Source organism: Spermophilus citellus (genome assembly GCF_964194105.1).
Source record: "Spermophilus citellus genome assembly, chromosome: 9".
NCBI classification, from domain to species: Eukaryota; Metazoa; Chordata; class Mammalia; order Rodentia; family Sciuridae; genus Spermophilus; species Spermophilus citellus.
In genome coordinates, this window is record NC_138191.1 from 27,534,514 (window position 1) to 27,544,516 (window position 10,003).

The window sequence follows — 10,003 nt, forward strand, 5'->3', positions numbered from 1 at the left end:
ATTCTCTGCTCAGCCTAAAAGGTTAAAAAAAAAAGGAAAAAAAATCAAGCAATATGCTTACCTGTGTTTACCTTGATTAAAGCCAGATTTTAGTTGGAAGAGAAAGGGTGAAGCTTATCACAGGATAGTTTTTCATTTCCAAGTCTTGCAGAAGATGAATCAAATGATACCCACTGCACCTTAAAACCATTAGGAAGCTGCCTATTTAGAAACTCTTCAGCACAGAACACACTTTCCCCCTTTATCTGCATCACCCTGTTTGAAGTTACACCTGTATCAGAGTCTCGGCATTACACATATCATCTGTGGGGACTTTGAGTCATTTATTCACAAAATGTGGATCCCTAGGCTTGCTGTGAGAATTAAATAGGATAGCATATTTCAGGAGGATCGCAAGTTCAAAGCCAGACTCAGCAATGGTGAGGCGCTAAGCAACTCAGCCAGACAATGTCTATAAATACAAAATACAAAATAGGGCTGGGGATGTGGCTCAGTGGTCGAGTACTCCTGAGTTCAATCCCCAGTATGAAAAAAAAATTATATTCAAAAGGCCTAGTGGACATGTTTTCTGCAATGACTAAATAACTGACTTTAAGAAGGTAGTCGGCAAGTGTCCTGACCACCAGGTGTCACCATTGGGCCAAGAGTACTCACCTAACTGCTCCAGGTAGGGGAGTAGAATCCAGCAGCAAAACAAGACTGTCACTTTCACCTACAGTACATTCAGAATTCATATAGGCTTTTTGATACCTTGGGAGCTGGTATTATATATATATATATATATATATATATATATATATATATATATATATATATATATATATTATTTGCACCATTCATTGTTCTCTTACAGGTGTGCTAAAAATTATTGTACTATAATTAATTAGCTGAATACCCTCAGATTTGTTACTACAATTTAATTTTTAAAATTATCCTCAGTGGACTATTTATTAATTTTGAGAATCAATAGTGCTTTATACATCCTTTGGTTTAGCCAACCAGACATTATCCGGCTCCCATAGACTTCAATATTGCCACAGTGGACAACTTTCTGGCTCCAATTCCACAATCCATTGACATTATTTCCTTCACAATTTTAATGGGATGACAGATAAAAAAAGAAAGTACAATATTTTTAGTGTAAAAAAACCCACTGTATGTGGGTTAAACAAAGATTGTTAACCCTTTTCCTTGACCTCAGAACTAAAAAATTCAGTTATTAACTTTTTGTTTTCTATTTTCTTGAAAAGAAAAAAACACCCTAGGGCAAATCTGTCAATCTGTGAATAACCCTGAAATTACTCAAGGAACACTGCCACACCTGGCTGCATTCTGGAACCTACTAATGTCTCTCCCAGAGAGTGCATGGGGCACACAAGGAGAGGCTCATTTCAAAATGAGCTCAGAATTTGGGCTTCCCTCCTGGTTCTAAGTCCCCCACATTGAGACTCACAGTGGTCACTTCAAGACAGGTATTCGATGAGCATTAGCTCAGAGCTGGAGGTGCAAACTATAGTCTCATGGACTGTTGCCTCATCTGCTAGGAACACTTGTCTTACGTTAAGGCCGACCTGGCCTACCTCAGCCTCAATCTGGGCGCGCAAAACCCCTCCTAGCCCACCAGAAAGAAGAATGACAACAAGCATAGGCTGTTCAGAGCGGGTGAACAGCTGGGGTCATTTTTGTTTTTAACAACAGCTCCAATTGCACTTTGTATTTTACAAATATGGAAATGTCTTAAGGGAAACAAGAAGCATCCTCTCTCTCCCTTTGGCCTTCGCTCCCATTCCTAGAGAATTGGGAGGAAAGAGTTGACACCAGGAACCATTTGGAGCCAGGAACGCAGAAGCCAAGGCCAACCTAGATAAACCCATTTGCGAAGCACTTTGTGCTGATCGATACATTCCTGACTGATTTCAGAACGGTCCCTGGAGGACAGCGAGCTCAGAAGGCTGGCTGCCCGGCTGGAACGAAGGGGCCAAGGGAAGGGATGCTGTCCATGAACCAGCCAAGGCTGCGCAGGCGGGGCGCAGGGCTCAGGAGGCGCGGGAGGCGCTGAGGGCGCCTTACCTGGAGGACTCCGCGGTGAAACTGCCGCCGTCCAGCAGCCGCATCTTGCAGAAGAGGACCCCATTGACGAAGGGTACCGAGGAGAGCTCCTCGAGCTCGAAGTCCACCTTAAACTTAAACTTCTTCTTCTTCATCATTGTGAGAGCCAGGCGCCGGCGAGCGGGCTGCGCGGGCGGGCGCCGCCGCCTTAGCTCCGCTGAGCCCCGGATCCGCCCAGATCCATGGCCGGGGCCGCGAGCTGCGCGCGGGGGCGCGGCCGGGGGGCGCCGCGGGCCGACCGGGGCTGGGACCGCCGCCGCCGCCGCCTCTCGCGGCAGCCCGGGCCGGAGCGCGGCGGCTGCGGCACGGACCCCGGCCGCCTTCGGCAAGCGGTTGTGCTGCAGCTCGCCCGGGGAAAGAGCGCCCTTTGGTGCGCACCTCGCCGCTGTCGCCACCCTTCTGAGAGCGGCGAGAGGCGAAGCTCAGAGTACGGTCGCGGTCTCCGCCTCAGCGACTCGGGCCCGGGGCGCCCCCAGCGGCCGCGATCTGCAGCGCACCGCCGGGCGGAAGCGGGAGGCACGGGGAGGGCGGGGAGATTCGCGGCGGGCGGGCGCCTCGCGGGGGAAACTAATCCGCGACGGCAGTTAGCGCGTCACGCCTCTCCCGGGTTAAAAAAAGACGAACGCAGCCAAAAAAGCTTCCTTCTACAGCTTCCTTGGCGCCTTTGCTTTCAGTTTTTTTGCACCGCCTCTTTTCTCCCCCTCCCCTTCCAGCGATTTCTTTCCCTTGGGTTTTAGAGTGAATAGGGACCCTCAGAATATGACGTTGTTTTAGTCAAATTGAGATCCAAAAACTAAAATTTCCTTTAAATTCTCAACATTCGCGAACTTTCAAATATGACATAAAGAAGAGGAAAAAGGAAAGGAAGGAAAATGTGTTGAGGGCCTACGAAGTGCCCAGCCCTGTACTGATACAGGCATTTTTTTTTTTTTTCTCATTTATGCCTTATCTAATGCCTGTCACCCAGGGTAAAAAAAAGAGCGTAGAAGGAATTAAAATTACACCTTCCCTTTTAAAATTTGCCCATACTCGGAATTGAAAATGCTTAAAATCAAATTCTTCAGGGTAAGCTTTTTTTTTTAAAAAAAAAATCTTGCTACGTGCATAGCAATTACCTGTTGAGTATAAGCACATAGAGTATCTTGTTAAAGTGTATGTTGACTTTGTTACACAAAGTTCAGGTTTTTAAACTGAGATTTTTATCCCTTAATCTCAAAGATTCTCTTGCAGTAACCTCTGAACGGGTGTGATTGAAAAGATTCTCTTTCCTAGTTAATTCATTTATTTACTCATTCATATAAAATATTTTAATTGCATAAATTTCTTTTTTTTAAATTTTTTATTGATTATTTAAAGCATTACATAGCTCATGATATATCATCTTTCATACATTAGACTCAAATTGTGTTTTGAACTCCCATTTTCACCCCAAATATAGATTGCAGAATCACATCTGTTACATATTCACATTTTTACATAATGCCATATTAGTGTCTGTTGTATTCTGCTACCTTTCCTAACCCCTACTATCCCCCCTCCCCTCCCCTCCCCTCCCATCTTCCCTCTCTATCTCCCCTGCTGTTGTTCAATTCTCTCCCTTTTTTTCCCTCCCCCTTGCCCCTCATAGCCTCTTATAATTTTATGTATCCTTGAAGGTCTCCTACCATTTCCATATGCTTTCCCTTCTCTCTCCGTTTCTCTCCCCCCATTCATCTTTGTTTACTGTAGTCTTTTCCACATGCTCTTCCTTCCTGTTCTGTTCTTAGTTGTTTAATTGCATAAATTTCAATCACAGGCTCGTCCCAATGACTTAAAAAAAAAACTAAGAATTTTACCCTCTACTGATGGAGACATGTTTAAATCCAACATTAAAAGACATGGCATCAAGCCAGGTGCCCTAGCCGTCTACTCAGCTCAGCTACTCATCAAGCCCAGCTGCTTCTGAGGCTGAGGCAGGAGGATCACAAGTTGGAGGCCAGTCTGGGCAACCTAGACCCTGCCTCAAAATTTTAACAAGCATGGGGGATCTATAGCTCAGTGGTAGAGTGCTTAACTAGCGCATGCAATATCCTGGGGTCGAACCCCAGAACTGCAAAAACATACAAAAAAAATCCCACAAGCAGACAAACATGGAATCCACTTAGGTAGAACTTGGAGGAAGAAGCAATGAGTTGAAATTGACCAGTTTTCTGAATTTCAAAGAATGCAAAGGATTTGAGATAAAGTGGGGGGAAAGTGTTCTTGGTAAAAGAAATAGGAAAAATAAAGACCCAGAAACAGAGTGTAAAATGTGAGAATGGATGAAACTTGTTGCCCAGCAGGACAGACGGGGTGGGGGGGCAGTGGAAAGAGTTGGAGGACTTTGAAGTTTGTCACTTGGACAACTGGGTGGACTGAGTACTGCTTCAGGAGGAGGACAGGTTGGGAATGGAGAAATAATGAGACTTTATCTGAACTACTTGCAGGGAGAGAGGGCCAGCCTTAGCTCATGTGAAAGGATAAGATTGAAAATATGCTTTTGGGGATTGTGGTATTTACTGATGGCTGAAGTCCAAAAGGCAGATAAGAACGAGCTTCTCTGAAGAATAGTTAATGGGTAGACAGAGGAGGAGTCGATTGTGAAGGCTTCCAAGAACAAAGAGCCAGAGAAAGAGGAAAATCAAGAAAGAGAGATGACCTGGAAGCCAAGAGAGAGTTTTAACCATTCAACATTTGTAGTTACTAAGACCTACTGTGTGCCAGGCTATTAGCTGGGATCTAGATACAAATGAATAAGAATAAGACATACAGGGGCTTACAAATGAATGGAAGAAAAGCAACAGATCAATGAGAGACAGAAAGAGAGACAGAAATACACAGAGAGAGGTAAAGACTCATTGCCTGTCCTAGGGATCACAGTCTTGGAGGACACAGATAAGTAGGCAATTGTAGTACAACGTAACAGTGAATACTCTCTCTGTATAATGTACATAAAGACTGCAAAGGGAGAGTATTCTACCATCTCAGGGAAGCTTCTGAGGGTAAGTGACTTTTTGATGAGAGTGGGGGTGGGGAGCAGTTTCCAGCCTACTCTGAGTGTGCAGAGACTCAGAGGAAGAGAACACATTGCAGAGGGAACTGAAATTACTTCTGTCTGGCTGCAGTTTACAGTGGGGGTGTGGTGACGGGTATACTTGGGAGCCATTGACATTTTAAGGCAGAAGAAGGGCATCTTAGAAAGACCTCCAGCTGTAGTAAAACTGGAAGATGGGAGATGGTCTGTTATTCTATTTTGGGCTTATAGTCGAAAATTTTTGCTTATTAAACACCTACTATGAGTCAGGGTCAAAACAGACATCATACTTAAAGTGTTTAGATGAGGGAAGTTTAATGAAAGGACCCTACAGAGTTGGGGGCAGGATCAAGAACTCACAGTTTGGTGGGGAGTTGAAAGGAGGCAGAGATAAATATCCTGATCTGTGTCAACTCCTGTTTTCTCCTCTCCTGCTGGAGTCTTTCATGATCCCACCCAACCAAAACCAGAGGGCAAAGGAGCCTGGAATATACAGTTCATACAGGACAGCCTTAGGAGGCACAGATGGTAAGGAAAGGTAGTGGTAAAATGATAGGAAGTACCAGCACACATCCGATTCAGCCAGCCTTTACTGTAGGAATCCACGACCACTCTAGATATTTCAAAACCCAAAGGAATTTCATCCAGCATTTCAGTGCTTCTGAGGTCCCTGCAAGGGATGGAGGAGTAGAAATCCCCAGAATAGTGAGTCCAAAGTCATATCAGTTATGATGAACATTACTAGTCTGGTCCTACTTTACTTCCTTTTAAAATTTTTTAATTTTTTTTTTTAAATTATACATGACAGTAGAGTGCATGGAGTATAACTTCCCATTCTTGTGGTTGTATATAATGTGGTGTTACACTGGTCGTGTATTCATATATGAACATAGGAAAGTTATGTCCGATTCATTCTATTGTCTTTCCTATTCTCATTGCCCCTCTCTTCCCTTCATTCCTCTTTGTCTAATCCAGTGAACTTCTATTGTTCCCTTCACCCCCCTCCTTATTGTGTGTTAGCATATGCATATCAGAACATTTGGCCTTTGATTTTTTTGGGATTGACTTGTTTCACTTAGCATGATTGTCTACAGTTCCATCCATTTGATGGCAAATGCCATAATTTCATTCTTCTTTATGGCTGAGTAATATTTCATTATGTATGTATACCACATTTTCTTTATCCATTCATCTGTTGAAAGGCATGTAGGTTGGTTCCATAGTTTAGGTAGTGTGAATTGAGCTGTTAGAAACATTGATGTGGCTGTATCACTATAGTACAGATGATTTTTAGTCCCTTGGGAATGTGCCGAGGGATGGGGTAACTGGGTCAAATGGTGGTTCCATTCCAAGTTTTCTGAGGAATCTCCTTACTGCTTTTCTTAATACTTGCACCAATTTGCAGTCCCATCAGCAATATATGAGTGTACCTTTTCCCCCACATCTTCACCAACATTTATTGTTATTTGTATTCTTGATAATTGACTTTCTGATTGGAGTGAGATGAAATCTCAAGGTAGTTTTAATTTGCACTTCTCTAATTGCTAGAGATGTTGAACATTTTTTTTCATGTATTTATTAACTGATTGTATTTCTTCTGTGATGTGCACATTCAGTTCCTTTGCCCATTTATTGATTGGGTTATTTATTTATAATTTTTTTTTTTGGTACTGGGATTGAATCAGGGGCACTTGACCACTGAACCACATCCCCACCCCTATTTTGTATTTTACTTAGAGATAGGGTCTCACTGAGTTGCTAAGTGCCTCACAGTTGCTGAGGCTGGATTTGAACTCATAATTCTCTTGTCTCAGTCTCCCAATCCACTGGGATTATAGGTGTGCAGCACCACTCCCAGATGGTGTTAAGTTTTTTGAATTCTTTATATATCCTGGAAATTGATGCTCTGAGGTGCAGGTGGCAAAGACTTTTTCCCCCCATTCTGTAGGCTCTCTCTTCACATTCTTGCTTCCTTTTGTGTGACTCCTTTACTTCCAAATATGGAAGCTTACTATTTCTAGGCCCACAGGTAGATAGGACCATGTGACTAATTCTAGCCAATAATATCTGAGAGGAAGTAATGTGTCACTTCCAGGATGACACCGTCACAAGCTTGTGAGCACTCTCTAGACTGTCTCTTCCCTGCCACAAAAGTCATGGAAGAGACCCTGGGGTAACATATAGTAGCTACATAGTTGAAGCATCCTAGATTCTAAGAACATGGAGAGCAACTGTCCACCTCTGCAGTAAACAATTTGGTGTGAGAAAGAAACTTTTACTGCATTAGGCCACTGAGATTTTGGGAATCATTTGTTACTTTTTAAAAAAAAATATTTTATTTTATATTTTTAGTTGAACACACTACCTTTATTTTATTTATTTATTTTTATGTGGTGCTGAGGATCGAACTTAGGGCCTCCCACATGTTAGACGAGCGCTTTGCCACTGAGCCACAACCCCAGCCCTACCCCCACCCCAATCATTTGTTACTAATAATCCTGGCTTATTCTGACTGGAATGTACCTGCTATTGCTGCTGTCAGCACTGGCTCGCACACCATGAAGACCATAAGGGGAGTGTGACTGTCATATACATGTCATCACACCTCGCTTACAAGTGACCTGTAAATGCAGGAAGGTAACCTTCATTTACTTGTACATTTTTTTTTCTAAGTATATCTCTTTGGCAGACCTTATTTGTACCTAGAACTCAAGTGGGAAGGGATTCTGAGAAATGTCATTTTTAGCTTTTCAACTTCTGCAAACAGGAGGGTGGAGTGGAAGTTGGAAGGGGTACCAGTAATATACCCGTAATGCAAGTTCTTCAAAGGCAGGGATGATTTGCTAAGCATCTTTGTATGTTTTCTGTCCAGTCTGGGACCTGACATTAGTGAGTGTCAAAAAATATTTCTTGAAATGATCTGAAATTTATGGACCAATCCTAAGTTTTATATCTCTCAGGTGAAATAATAGAGATGTAAAATAAGTGCTAAAACTACTCGCTGCTAAAGATTTGAGCGTTCTGAAAGTACTCTGGACGATGAGAAGGAAATAGCAGAAGTCACCAATACAAAGGGGTGGAGGAGGACAGAAGAGAAAATAGCCATACAGAGCAATTAGAGAATACCATTGTAAGTTAAGTTAGATTCACTGCAAATGAAACTCAAAACTACAGTGGCTTAAATATGACAGGAGCTCATTGTTTTCTTAAAGACAGCGGGTAAACAGCCTGGAGCTCATCCATGGGAGCTCCTTGACCCTCAGGAACTCATGCACTATTACGCCATCATCTTTAATGTGTGGTTTTGACCAGATGGCTGAAGATAGCTTCTTCTGCTCCAACCACCATTTCTCAATTTCAGTCAGAGAGAAGATGGTAGGAAGAAAAAGCATGCTCCCTCCTTTCAAAAACACTTCCTAGAAGATGCACACTCCTCTTTTATTTAAATCTCATTTAAATGAATGTGCAATGTGAACAGAAGTGATGGTAGCTTCACTTGAGGCCTGGTCCATAGAAACTGCCCTTACGTGATCCTCTTCATTTCTGGCATCTTTTGGTCAGATTTTGACATCAAGGGAAACTTTGGATATCACATATTGAGATGATAGAGCCTCTATTAGCCTGGATCCCTAGGTGATTATGAAGCAAAGAGTTACCCCCTTCACTACCCCCTTGGCCAGGAATGCTTACACTGAACTGTTAAGCTCAGTGTTGAGCAAGAAACAAAAATTTACTGTGACCCTTTGAGATATATTTGCCACAACAACTAGCATTACAGAAGCAGGGTGCTATTTTAAAAATCTCAAATTAGTCAGGCAGTAGACAACAAGAAAACTTACCAGAGGCTGGAAAATGGAAATCCATGACAAAATGGTCTCTTTTCTCCTACTAAAAACATAATACCACAATTTGGATAAGTTACAAAGAAAAGTGGTTTATTTTGGCTTATAGTTCTGCTTCAAGGTCAAAGGGCTGCATCTGGTGATGACCTTCTTGATGGCAGAGTCCCAGAGTGATGCAAGGCATCACAAGCAGGAGACAGGGACCCTGAGAACTGCCTTTTGTAGCAAATCCACTCTCAACCCATTATCCTGTTAATGCGTTAATCTATCAATCACACAAATGAGATAATCCATTCATGGGGAAGAGCTCTAATCACTTCCTAAAGGCCCTCCCTCTTACTATCCCATATGGATTCAGTTTCAGTACAAATTTTGGATGTTGAAGCCATAGCACAAGACATTTGGTAAGAATTGCCTGCAGGAACGTGGAAAGAAAATAAGATGCCTCCAAATCCCATAGCTCTAGAAGGGGTTGGAAAGTGAAATGCTGGTAGGCTGTATTCACTGACTGTATTTAACAAGATATTGAAAAAAATAAGATGAGCTCCTAGAATAAGTAATAGGTTCCAAACGTGAATGAAAAAGGAATATAGAGAGTTCAGAACTTTGGAGCCTTGAGAGCTTGGAAAAACTGACTGTTCTAATACTTCAAAGAATAGGAAATAAATCTGAAAAAAGCGTTTGAAAAACAAAGGCCCATAAAAAGTCAGTCATGCAGCAAAAATTAGATTTAGGGCGTGGCCTCACATTGGAGGTCTCAAGTAGCCCCCTCAAATCGAGAGGAAAAGAGGCATAGGAGTGAAGAAGCAAAGAAATAGGATCAAGAATTATCTCTAGGAAACTTTCATGTTTACTGGCTTATGGAACTGACTGGGAAGCAAATGGATCAGAAGTCTTTTCAGCGTTTGAGAAATTGTACTGCTAAGAAAATCACTTAAGAGCTTATTTTAAAAGCTGTACTCTCCCTAGAGACGTCATGCTTCTCAATACCCATTTTAAA

General features: G+C 42.5%; 1 protein-coding gene across 1 annotated transcript in view; it reads right to left on the minus strand.

Annotated features, from left to right (window-relative positions):
• Positions 1-2,554, minus strand: part of EEIG2 (EEIG family member 2) — an 80,613-nt gene extending 78,059 nt beyond the window's left edge. Inside the window, exon 1 of the mRNA XM_081305918.1 lies at positions 2,071-2,554. Coding sequence (XP_081162044.1) covers positions 2,071-2,207 — 137 coding nt within the window. The 5' untranslated portion in view covers positions 2,208-2,554. The remainder of the gene's footprint in view (positions 1-2,070) is intronic.
• Positions 2,555-10,003: the final 7,449 nt, after the last annotated feature.